At 50.7% G+C, this 12,918-nt stretch overlaps 1 protein-coding gene across 3 annotated transcripts; it reads right to left on the reverse strand.

The window, feature by feature from the left end:
- Window positions 1–652: 652 nt before the first annotated feature.
- On the reverse strand, window positions 653–11,060 carry TMEM248 (transmembrane protein 248). 3 transcript variants are annotated; one of them, XM_081172724.1, is made up of 8 exons: window positions 10,902–11,010; window positions 7,728–7,837; window positions 6,803–6,979; window positions 5,503–5,788; window positions 4,878–5,028; window positions 4,173–4,356; window positions 3,821–3,964; window positions 653–2,836 (listed from the first exon to the last, which is right to left on the reverse strand). In XM_081172724.1, the coding sequence occupies exons 3-8, from the start codon at window positions 6,959–6,961 to the stop codon at window positions 2,816–2,818; spliced, it is 945 nt and encodes a 314-aa protein (XP_081028850.1). In that variant the 5' UTR covers window positions 6,962–6,979; window positions 7,728–7,837; window positions 10,902–11,010; the 3' UTR covers window positions 653–2,815. The 3 variants fall into 3 exon arrangements, with proteins under 3 accessions (XP_081028850.1, XP_081028851.1, XP_081028852.1); XM_081172725.1 differs by lacking the exon at window positions 7,728–7,837 and having other exon boundaries at window positions 10,902–11,060; XM_081172726.1 differs by lacking the exon at window positions 7,728–7,837 and having other exon boundaries at window positions 6,803–6,975; window positions 10,902–11,019.
- Between the last annotated feature and the right edge of the window lie 1,858 nt (window positions 11,061–12,918).

Genomic DNA, 12,918 nt, shown 5'->3' on the forward strand with positions numbered 1-12,918 from the left:
GGAACCATTCAAAAACCAAAGCGTGGCTTCCGATTGGCTGCAGTAGTGTCCTGCAGCCAACCAGAAGCCACATCGGACATTCAGCTTCCAAAAATCGTCCGAAAACCGGGATACTCATTTCCAGGTTTCGATTGTTCAGGAGTCCCATTTGTTCAGGAGCCAAGGCGTTCGGCTTCCAAGGTACGACTGTAATGGCATTGAGTTATTGACACTTTTACTTCCCTTTCCATTCCTAATGATGCCTAGTAAGGAATCTGCCTCTTTTTTTAAAAAACAAAACAAAAAACAGTTGCTCCATATGGGGTTGACATCTTCATTGAGCTAGCTGCTACAAACCCAAAGTCTCCTCCTTGGCCAGGTCAGACCCCATGAGAATATATGTGAAATGAGATTTTGTGCCCCAACATGCATCACTTTAACTTGTTTATATTGAATTGCATTTGCCATTTTACTGCCCATTCCCTGGGTTTAGAGAGGCCCTTTTTGTTTAACGACCCTGAACAATTTGGTATTGTTGGCCACCTTCACTGCTCAACCCTAACTGTAGATAGTTTGTGGTGGCTTTAAAAGAGGACGAGACAAATTCATGGAGGAAAGTCTCACACTGGGTGGAAGGTGCTTCCAGAAACAAAACACTCTCAAGGGAACTGAATGATAGTAATAAACTTTTATTTTGCAAAGCAATATCCACATCTTACAAACACAAAAAATTAACCTAGGAGAGAAATGTCATTAACAAATCAGTTACTGACCACCAAGCCCAAAGGTAAGTCAAATGCCACCTTAACTCTACAACATCTCCTGCAGAGGAAGCTGTAGGTGGGTGGGGGGGGGGGAGAATAGGGTAATTACAAACCTTCATATCATGCCAGAGAAGCAAATTGGAATGGCAGGTTTCTAACGAGGAAACAAACAGAATCAAAACTGATTCAAGTAATAGTGGAAATGAAAAAGAAAAGAGGCAAGATCAATATGATCCGAACAGCCACTGTCACATTCCACTTGTACCCTCCTGCCTGGAAGTGTCTGACTTCTACATGCCCACCACCAGCCCTTCCTCCTCCTCCTTGCAGATCAGCTCTGAACCACTAACTACAATGGTCTAGAACGGACCATAAAAGCAAAAGTTAAGAGAAACAACATTCTTCTTCTGAAGCTCACCATCTATTTTCCATTTAAAACTTCTGTTTGGTTGGGATTTTAATTTGAAGAGGATGCATTTTTATTTTTTTTTAATCCACTACCAGACTCCTTGCCCAATCCTAGACCCCAAAGGTCTCTGGAGATCATCCCCGTATCTTGGAGACGTGACAAGACACCAAGCAAGCAAATGAACAGATGAAGGAACTCTTCCCAACGAAAGCAAAGCCACACATCGCGTCCTTCTGTGCAAATGCTAAAAAGCCATTCTCAAAACTATCGTGGGGGAAGAAACAGGGTTGCTTTGATATGGAAAGATGCCGCGGCTGCCACCAGAGAGGGAAGCTAAAGGGGGGGCCGTTAAGGCAACCAGCCTTCGGGGGGGGGCGATGTCCTAGAACTCTCTACATTCTTAAAGAGTGAAACTGGAAGTGCAAACTAGGAAGCCACTCCAACGAGCGAGTCCGGAGTTTTACCCGTCTGGGCAGCATCCCTTCGCAGCACAAACTGGCCCTCAGCATCTCTCTCCGCAGGCAAAAGGCACAGCAAACACCAGGCCTGGTCCCAGGGGGCAGCTTGCCCCAATGCTGGCTGCCACTTCCTTTCACCATCAGGGACTCCCCCACCACCACCACCAAAGCCCAGCAGAAGTTCCCAGTCTCAAGAGCAAGAGCTGACCTACACATGAAGATAATAAAACTGCTTCATTCCAGACAAGGCGCTCAAATACCTTCCCACAATAAGAAGATAAAAAATACCTGCACCTAAAAAAGCAAGTGTGTCAGAGAGGCAGCCAGCCTTGAATCTTGTCCTCAAAATTCTAGTTTCCTACAGACTGGAAGGTGGTGACACAGGTGCAGCAAACTAATCTTTCTCTCATACACCCTGACCATACTGTCTGGAATGGTGCAATCCCAGGAATTCTGTAGCATGTCACTTATCTGCATTAAAAGGGGTGCACTGCAGAAGCAGCAGCAGCAGCCTGATTTGAGGTCCAGGGTGGCACCAATGGAGATTCTGTCTGTGTTGGCTTAAAAAATTAGCAACACTTAAACAAACAAACCCAGAGTGCAAAGTGGAAGATGCTTCTCTTGCTTTCCTTAAACTAAAATTACAAGTACGCCATCTTTCCTAACTACAGCCAGTATTAAAATATGAATATGCCAGGTGGGGTTTTTTGTCTTGTTTTTAAAGAAATCTAGAAATGTTGGTATCTTTCTGCAAGCAGGGAGGAATTGGGAAGAAAGAGGAACAAACACATTGACTCAGTGGCTTTAGAGCTGCAGTACAGTAGCAGAGAGGTGTGCCCTGCCTCAAACACACTGGACAGACCATGGGGGAAAATAAGGTGCTTTTTCTGAGACACTTGCAAAAGGCATCCGGACTGTCCCACTGCAGCAAGACAGACACACACAGAAATGTCTCTGGCTCCTTCACAAAACAGCCTGCCACGAACAGGCAAAGAGGCTCCCCACAGCCCAGGGCTGTATCGGCTTAACATTCCAAGTAGACTCCGCCTCCTATAAATAACCGTTACAGGCACTTAAAACGTCTTTGGTTGGAATAACCCAACGTCACAAGATAATTAATTCATAACGAACCAGGGTCTAGTTCTGGGTTCGGCAGGCGATGGTTGCAGCAGACACTGTCGCTTTTGGAGAAAGGAGGCAGGGGGTCACGCTTCTGAGAAAGCAACCTGGAGGAGGAGAAGTCAAGAAAGAAAGGGGGGGGGTTGAGCTACCCATCAAGGAAGCTGGTACAGTGCCCCCGCCTGTCACTGTCAGGGCAGAACTAGGAAGTGGGGCCTGGGTGGGAATTAGAAACTGCACAAAAGTCCAACTTGCATTGAGCTCTTCACTGAGCACCACCCAGGAAAGTGAGCAGGATGGCGCAGCAGGGGTTGGTCACGCTTTGTCCTGCCTCTACAAACCTGCTTGGTTTCTGTACTGGCTGCGGAGGAAAAGAAGCCCCTTTCTTTCCTTCATTCCCTGAGTGTGGGGGCTGGGCGAAGTCATAGCAATCCAGCCCACTGCATTTTGGTGTTGGACGTGCAGGGTGCAAAGGCCAGCAAAGACGGCAAGCGGATAGTCGAGAGACAAGTCACTCTCCTCCTCTGCTGGGCTTTCACACAGGATTTGCAGGAGTTAAAAATCCTCTTCCTGAAGGCTACACATCAGTACCAAGTGGGCAGAAAGAGGGGAGCACTCTTGGCTTCCACTCTGCCAGCCCACAGCCTGCTTTGTACTCTGAAGGCAAAGGAGGGATGGAGCACTCTGCCTATCCTCCTCCACCAGAACCTTCTATGAAGGAGGAGGTGGAGGCGGCTGGTAAAACATTATGTACACTAATATTCTTGGGGCTAATTTACCAGGCTGGCATGAGTAACGTCAAGTGGCTGGGGCAGAGGGAGCAGCCTAGCAGGCCAGGAGTCTACCCAGCTCAGTGCTGCTTCTTAAGCAGATGGGCTCTCCAGGGTTTCAGGCAAGGCTCTGTCTCGCAGCCCATGTCACAAAGGAGACCGTCTCGGAGACTCCCTCCCCCTGCCTGAGCCACTGACCAGAAGAGCAGCCACACCCCCACATACCTGCCTGATTCTGGGGTGGCTGCGCACAAGGCGCCCAGTCAATTGAGGCAACGAGATCCCATTACGTGGGCACTCAATGGCTCCTTGCCCACCTACCTTTTCAGGACAGAACTCTGAGTTGCTTTGCCGCAGTTTGCTGGGCCTGCCTTTGATGACTGCATAGCAGAACATAGTGATGACCATCACGAAGAGGAAGTAGCTAGTGTGCATTAAATGCAGGTTGATGAGGGAGCGGTCGTCCTGCACAAAGGGAAGAAGAGGGGGAGGGCTGAGATTTTTCTGAGGCTGCAGGAACTCTACATGCAGTTTCCACCAAGGATGGGGGCAGGGAGGGAAGCATCCCCGAGGCTGTGTTTTGTACAGAGTGGATCCCCCCACCCACCCCACCACATCTACAGTTGCAGAATTTGAGCACATTGAATTTGAGCAATGTAACTGCATGACTTACATCCGGGACAATAACCGTCAGTTTGGGATTCAACGCATGGTAGACTTTTCCAACAGCTCCTTTGTAACACCAGAAAGGGTTGTAGTCTTGGGCATATTTGGTGTTTGAATCCCTCGCAGTGGTGAAGATCTTGTACCAGAAGGTCGCGTTGATGTATGTCTCTGGCACACAGTGCGGCGGCTGGCTGAGGAGTGAAGAGACAAGGGTGAGCTGGGTTGGTCAAAGCACAGCACAAAGCCGGCCTGAGACGCAACTCTGCCACACTAAGGTAGCTAAGCATTCCACACCCCTCTAACACCTTGATGGATTGATTCCCCGTGCTGCCCGTTCTCAAGCCACTCTCTTTGAGATCCTGCCCCATTTTGTAAATTGGCTCTGCCTCCACCCCACCCCTCACACCCCACCTCCGGCACCAGCAACCAATTTACCATGCAAGGGTGTGGGGCAGCATGGGTGGTTTAGCAAGATTGCTCCCCTCAGCTCAAGTCCCACTCATTCATTTTTGGGAAGGGGGCCCAATCTGTATGTGGATAAACTACAACCTCTGCTTGCTGCTTCTCGAAATATATGTATCAAAAAGCCAATTAAAAGTTTTTAAAATATGAAGCATATGAATAACCCTCAAGGAAAGCCACCTCTTGAACTGTCTCAGGGTCTCAGAGGCAAACCTGAAGGCATTAAGCCGCCTCAGCAGGAGATGCTTACACTGTGACAGGGAAGACCCCAGCGGCAGCCGTGACGGTCATGCAGGTTGTGAAGACAGCCTGGTCACAGTGGCCGTGCAAGACACAGTCATCCGAATTCCAGGCAGCCGGCAGCGTGAAGGTGATGTTGATCTCCTCATGTGCTTCTCTGCCTTTTGGGGGGATTGGCAGGGGGGAGGGGGGATGAGAAAAGAAAAACATTGAATTAGGTTCAAAGTAGAAGCAGGTTATGCTCAATAAGCAATAAGCAAGGGGAAAGCTGCAGCTGCAAAGAACTGCAAAGAAGCTTTGCTCCGGCCAGCTCAGGGTTCATTTGAAGCAGAGTGCAATACTCAAGAGTAGACCCAGTGAAATTAGTGGGCCCAAATTAGTCATGTCTAAGCTGAAGTACACATAACTGAAATAACTGCAAATACTTCCCCCTTCCCTCCCAGCTTAATTCTCCGACATTTCCCTGTGTCTGTTTTTGGAATGCATGCCCCACCCCCCACCCTGGGCACTCCCTTGTAAAGCGCCACAGACACACAAGGTGCTGTATTAGCAGAGAGGCGTGTGGACTATGTTTCTGCTACTTTGGCAATCTCCCACAGGGCTCAGCACAAATTCAGCTGCGAGTCCTGTTGTACCTGAGAGTCCAATTTGATGTCCGAAAATGGTGGAGCTCAAGTGCGTGACATTCCGCGAGAAGCCCCCAAAGGGCTTGAGGGGGTCCAGCGTCAGGGTGATGGCAACCGAGGTGTTGATTGGACCAGAATCCTCAAGCGTCTGTGGCGACGGTGTGGAAGGACGGGCCTGACTGCTGGTCATGGCACTTTCCGGGGTCGTGGTGTCATTTATGAGGTGCTTTAGCGTTTCATTCTCCGAAATGCAGAAGTCGAGGTCGTTGAACCGCAGAAGGAAAGTATTCCAGTCCTTAAAGACAAATGGGTCTTGAGTGCCCCTCCGGCTCTCAGCCCTCACCACGTCAGTGCCAAACACTCTGTGCCAAACACTCTGTGTCAAGACCAGCTCCAGGGAGCCAAACCCAACCCAAAACTAACCTCTGAATGTGATCAAGTCAGTTAAATCACAGTGAAATCCTGCATTTCTGATTCAGCTGGTCAGGGAATCAAAGGTTAAAGGTAAAGGGACCCCTGACCATTAGGTCCAGTCATGGACGACTCCGGGGTTGTGGCGCTCATCTCACTTTAATGGCCAAGGGAGCCGATGTACAGCTTCAGGGTCATGTGGCCAGCATGACTAAGCTGCGTCTGGCGAACCAGAGCAGCACACGGAAACGCCATTTACCTTCCCGCCGGAGCGGTACCTATTTATTTACTTGCACTTTGACAGGCTTCCAAACTGCTAGGTTGGCAGGAGCAGGGACCGAGCAACAGGAGCTCACCCCGTCGCGGGGATTCGAACAGTCGACCTTCTGATCGGCAAGCCCTAGGCTCTGTGGTTTAGACCACAGCACAAATTTTACAAGTATCCTATCATCTTTTATGAGGCAGAATGTCCCAGAAGAAAACAGAAGAGATCTAACCTCCCTCCCACAATTCTACAGCAGACAGACATGCAATGAAACAACAATTGTCAAGTCTGTGGGTCTTCCCCATTCTTATCATTTCAAACCTGAATGGTCAATGCCCGTTTGTGGTCCCAGGAGGGTGGCTGCAGAACGGAAGCACCTGAATTGTCTTATCAAAATGAAATCTGCCTTAAGCCTTTGGACCACTCACTCCTCTGACCCAGGCAGCCCAGAGTCTTTGGGCAGAGACAAGCCATCTTTTGGCTCCATCCCCCCAGAAACCAAGCTCCTGTCCCATAAGGCAGTAAATTCATTCCTGTCCACGTGGTGGTATTTCTCTCCGGCCCCAAAGGCCGAGCTTCCAGAGCACATCCACCCTTAAGGTGTGAAAATTCAAGCACTGCTTTGTGATCTACCTCTGTCATTTCAGGCGACTTGATCTCCTTGATTTTGAAGAAATAGCCCAGAGTCAGGAAGGCGATGGCCATGGCACTGACACTGATCATGAACACCACCAGTGGTGGGCGGCTGCTGATGTAGACCTTGAGGTTCTCCAGAGGGTTTATGTTGAACATTATTCTGGTCAGGCCTACCTGAAAAACAAGGAAACCGCAAACTGGAAAGAGGGCACCACATTCACTGCCAGGAACCCCAAAGGCCTAATTACTCTGAATGGCCCAGAACTTGTCCCAGGGATCAATCTAATGATATCAAAGCACACAATTGCAAAGGCTTCAGGATAAACGGAGAAGCAGTGAGACTCTGCCAGAGCAAAGGCTTTTTGTCAGTACCTTGTCTGCAACGGACGCAAACAGAAGGAAAAGTAGCACCCCATGTCCCCCTCACATTCACCCCATTTCATTTATGCAGATAGAGGGATAGGTTATTCTTCCCAACCATGAAGAAAACTGAAAGAGGCTGCAATTATTCTGGAAGGTCCTTAGGGAGAAGAATGCTTCTGCCTGCTCTTTTTGATCACATCCCCTACACACACACACAAAGCCTCAAGAAAGGCGCTGGATGGCTTGCTAGTTCCCCAGGCCATCATGAGATTCAAGTTCAGGGGCTCTAGTTTCAAGAGCAAAAGTCCCATTTCAAGAACACAGGATGGGCAACCTGTTTTGTTTTCTTTCCACCTCAGCTGAGAAACACTGGATTGTATTATTTTGTGGCATCCAGATACCACCATGTCTTCACCTCGAACCCACCACCCCCTGGATCCAAGCACTGGCTGGCTCATGCACTTCCTAAGCATGTGAGGCATTGGGCCTCCCTGCTCCCGCATTGCCTGAGTCAGGTGCTTTTGTTCTCCAGGTGGCCCTGAGAGCTCAGCCCCCTCACCTCTGCCTCATGCCCTTCTCTTGCGCTTGGGTGTGGCCAGAGAGAGACACTCAGCAGCCTCCCAGGGTCTTGTTACCAGGTCAGCAGTTCATGGTGACAGATGAGAAGGCCTAGGAGAGACGTCAAGGAGCCCCTTGTTTGCAAGAGTGGGAATCAAAACAAGCAGAACCAGAAGAAAGCCATCTTATTAACTGTCATTATTTGCTTCACAAATGCCAGGTCTCCTAAAACTTGGATTTGAATTCTGTTTCCTCATAAACAAATCCTTCCCCTGTATCAAGACTGACATTCAGGAAGTTTGTGTTTTGGTTGTGTTTTTTTTTTAAAAAAGCAGACAGCAGAAAGAAGTTGTTGTCCCTCCATGCCGTCGGGGCTGGGACTGGTGCAGGAGCTGTAGTTACCTATACTTCATCAAAATTAAAGGTAATTTCAGGGAAGTTTTCCATAGCTAATGAATAGCAATATGGTCCAAGGTAACAGCCCCCTACCCCAGCAAGCTACTTGCAGCTCAAGCTTAAATTAAAAAGCGGGGAAAGCCCCCCCAAGTGAACCAGCAACCCAACCAGAGAGAGAAATGGTGTTTATGTTCAGTAGACCATTCAAAGGCAGGAGGCAAACACCACTTTGAAAAATCTTTGTGCTGTCAGAGCAACACGTAACCTCACCAATGATATATGCATGTAAATGAACAACATGCATTTGTGAGTTTGTGGTGAGAAGTCCACTACTCTTCCTCTGCTGCTTTTCCTCTTCACATACACACTGATTAGTCCCTGGTTAAAAAGCAGAGCCATTTGCCAGGGTGTACCAATTTAACTTGCAGGGAACACTTTGTGTCCTTGGGTTGAAAAATGAGACAAAAACACCACCACCCCACACTGTCAAACATTACCCAAAGGTAAACAGCACAGGATGAAGATCCAAGCCTTGTAGAACAGGAAAGATCAGTTCAAGAGCCTGGCTGTCTCTGAAGCACGGAAGCAAACTTGGCGGGGTCAGCTGCCACTTGGAATACATCCAGGCGTTTAAGGTGATGCCCAGACAGACGTTTCCTCCATCAGTGGGGGATTCTTAACTTACTTGTTTTAGAAAAAAATTATCCAACTTTCCTGCAAAAGTTGAAGGTGGCTCACAAAGGAGGAATAGTCGTACCTTGGAAGTCCAATGGAATCCGTTCTGGAAGTCCGTTCAACTTTCAAAACGTTTGAAAACCAAATTGTGGCTTCTCATTGGCTGCGGAAGCCCTGTCGGACGTTCAGGTTCCAAAAGAATGCTTGCAAACCGGAACTATCAGTTCTGGGTTTGCGGTGTTTGGGAGCCAAAACGTCCGAGTTCCAGGGCGTTCGACAACCAAGGTATGACTGTACATAAATGCAATTAAAATCCCTAAAAGTAGCAGCTGACAAAGACATTAAGAGCAGCAGCTGAAGAGCTACTAAAGGCCAGGTGGCTTTCTGGGAAAGGGATGTATTTGCACAGTGGCCGAAAACTATGACGGGGGAAGGTGGACCTCCCTGGGCAGGTGGGAGCACCAGAGCTCAACCATGGCTGCCACAGGCCCTTTTCCTTTTTTAAAAAATATGCTTTATTGTTCATACTTGCACCTGTACATCAAATACATATCTTCCCTATTTTACATACGTCAGTTTTGTCAAAACGAAAATCCAACGAAAAAATGTAAGTCTATATTTAGCACATAAGTTTGACTTCCCGTCCTTTCCCAATTTTTCCACTCTAATAAACCTATTACCTCAATATATTACTGTTTTCTCTCTTTGAACCTATATTACTCACAGAGATTACTCACAGGCCCTTTTCCTGGCAAAACAGAAGCAGGCCAGTGTTGATTATTTCAATACTTGGGAGAGTTCTCTGTCAGTCTCCTCAGAACTCTGTCCTCCTGGACCTGACTCTGGCAACAGACTCAGCTGACCGAGCATTTGCTTGTGAACCAAGCAGGAAGGCTGAGGTCAGGGCAAGGCGGGTTGCAGAGAGACTGTGCAAGGGGAGCACTTACCTTGCTTCCTGCTCTCTCCCTTCAATTGCTTGCCACCTGTGTCTTATGTCAGAAGCACTTCAACAAGTCCACCTGAGGACTGGAAGGCGCCTGCCTTGCCCACCAGGCTTCCTCGAGGGAATTTGCCGTGAATGCCAGAGAGGTTCTGCCGCTGTTCCAGAGCTCCCAGACATTCTGTCAGTCACAGGCACAGTGCATGGAGTCCCTGCAGGGCACTGGACTCAGCTGCAAGTTGCCAATTCCTTCCCACTCCCTGCTTTTGAGATTGGCAACAGGCATTGCACAGGAGAAGTCTCTGCTCCTGCTGCTGACCCAAATCCCAACAGCAACTGTGGGGAGCAAGGAAAGCAGTGCAAAAAGGGTTGTGGGGCGGCGGGCGTCCTCTCACTATACTTGCAACTGCTTCACCCACCCTGCTTTCCTTGGGCAAAAAGCAAGCATGACGGCAGGAGAAGGGAGACAGAAGCCCCCCCCCCAGGTTCCGTCCACCTGTGATAGGAAATAGCCACCTACGGACGGAGCCTCTCTGCTACTGCTGGTCCCCCAGGTGCGGTTCCCTTCCAGCCCCAAGATAAGAAGGATGGGGGCTTGAGGCCAGCAGCATCCGGAGGGGCGCCGCCCGCCGACCACAGGTGCTCCCCTCACCTGGGATGGAGATGCTCCTGCTTGTAGCCTTTAGTGAAGGAGTAGAAGCCACAGCCTGCCCTGCCCTAGCCCCTCCCCTTCCGCGTGAAGCCACAATTAGCAAAGGCAGAGAGGCTCCAGGGCGGCGGCGGCAGCCGGACCCAAAGGACTGCTCCTCCCCTCCTGTTGCCGGAAGTTTCCCTCCTCCTGACCAGACGCTACCGTCAAGCAGGGAGGGAGGGGGAGGCCCAAATCCGAGGAGGGGGAAGGGGCATGGAGGGGACATCATGGGCGCCCCCCCGTAGGTGTGCTGGCTGGGGGGGGAGGAACCCTCCCTCATTCCCTCCTTTTAATCCCCCCCCCGGTTCCTCGCCTGCCTGAGGGCAGCAGCAGCCTCCCCCTTCCTCGGTGTGCCCCAAACAGGCCTCGGGACCTGGGAGGGGGGGGGCTTTTCACCCTCCCCGCCCAATGAGACGTACTAGCCGCGGTGGGGGGGCACTCTGTACATGCGCAGGGGCCCGCCCAGAGCTTACCGGCGGCAGGCTCAGCGCCGGGGCTGCAGCATCTTTCTCTTCCTCCTCCCTCCGGCTGCTTCCCGGCCGCGGCCGCCGCGCGAAGAACCCTCCTCGGCTGCCCCGCCCGGGAGGAGAAGCAGCGCGACGGCGGCGCAGCGGGGACAGACTTCCTCGGCCGCCCGCGAACGGGAAGATCCGGGTGACGTCAGCGCAGCGTCGGCCAAGCCCCGCCCCTCCCGAGTGCAAACGGAGTTCCGAAGCGCCTGCTAAGAATGCGGGGAGGGCGGGAGGGAAGCGGAGCCGGCTGGGGCTCTGGGCGAGGGGGTTCCCGGCTGCGCCCTGCAAAGGTTGAGCCGGAGGGGGGGGGGGTAGTCGCATAAAAGGCCCCTTCCACACCAAGGGCGACTCTTGCCTCGTGGCTCCACCTGGTCAGCCTCAGGTCAGGTAACCCGTCACTGGCTTAGAAGTGCGTTGCACTTAAAAGACAAGATGCGCCCTGGAACTCAAGCGGGGGGGGGGGAGGGAGGTGACGGATGAGCTCCCTCGGTTTCTTTCTCTGCCTCTCCCCGCCCCCCAGCTCCTTATTCTAACGGGGCTCCGGGAGGGATGGGGCAAGTGCGACCCCCCTCCCCGGTCATCTCACTGCAACTCCCATCACTAGTGAGCATCCATGACCCATGATCAGCCACGATGGGGCTTGCTCTCGAGGGTCTGCAGGTTCCTCACGCCTGGAATATATCTATGCGCTCCTTATAACTGAGAGGTGCTGGCTCAAGCCCTCCTGTACACACTACACCCATCCTTCCCTCAGAAGCCGCATCTTCCTGACCACTGGGCTACTCATGTGCAACTCGGACAACGGCATAATGGAACAACAAGGCAGCCCCCAACAGCCTGCTGCTAAATCAAGCCTTTGGAACCCCTCCTTTTCTTTCTTTCTTTCTTTTTTTTTGCACAGCTCCCCAAAGTCAAGGTGGCCTCCAGAGGTCCCTGATGCTGGAACTCTGCCATAGTAGGGCCCAGGGGATGAGTTGATGGGCTCCATATGAAGGAAAGGCAGCCTAGAAATGTAATCATTGCATAAGTATTTCCCACTGGCTCCTCCCTCCTCAGCCCCAATCCACAGCAGGTTTCTTTCCCCTCCATAAAACCAGAGCTAATGGACATCCAAAGCAGGTGAAAGTTGGAAGCCTCAGGACAGATAAAAGGACTTTTTCACACAGCACACAGTAAAACTATGGAACTTGCTCCAACAGGAGATAGTGGTGGCCTCCAATCTAAATGGCTTTAAAAGAGGATTGAATAAATTCATGGAGCATGTCCACTAGCCATGATGACTATGCTCAGCCTCCGCTCTTCTTGAATAGCAATTGCTGGAAACCACAAGAGGGAGGCCTCTTGTGCTCAGGTCCCACAAGTGCAGGAGTCAGCAACCTTTTACAGCAGGGGGCAGGTCCACTGTCCCTCAGACCTTGTGGGGGGCCGGACTATATTTTTTTGGGGGGGGGAATGAACGAATTCCTATGCCCCACAAATAACCCAGAGATTCATTTTAAATAAAACAACACATTCTATTCATGTAAAAACACCAGGCAGGCCCCACAAATAACCCAGAGATGCATTTTAAGTAAAAGGACACATTCTTCTCATGTAAAAACACGCTGATTCCCGGACTGTCCGTGGGCTGGATTTAGAAGGTGATTGGGGCCTTAGTTTGCCTACCCATGCACTAGTGTGTTTCCCATTAAGGGCATCTGGTTGGCCACTGTGAGAACAGGAGGCTAGACTAGATGGACCGCTGGCCTGATCCGGCAGGCTCTTTTGATATTCCTGTCTTTGTATGAAAGAAGCCCTGCTGGCTGGAAGGGTGAGTGAAGACACCAACAACTGCAGCCCTGCCAGGTTGAAGACCACCAGCAAGCAAGAACTCCAGGTGCCACACAGCAGGTCTGCCAGCAACATTCCAAAGTAGCAATACAAGGAATGTATACATTAGATGCTTCCCTCCAAAGGAGTAAAGCCCACTTCTATCTGA

Source organism: Podarcis bocagei, assembly GCF_964188305.1.
Source record: "Podarcis bocagei genome assembly, chromosome: 15".
NCBI lineage: Eukaryota > Metazoa > Chordata > Lepidosauria > Squamata > Lacertidae > Podarcis > Podarcis bocagei.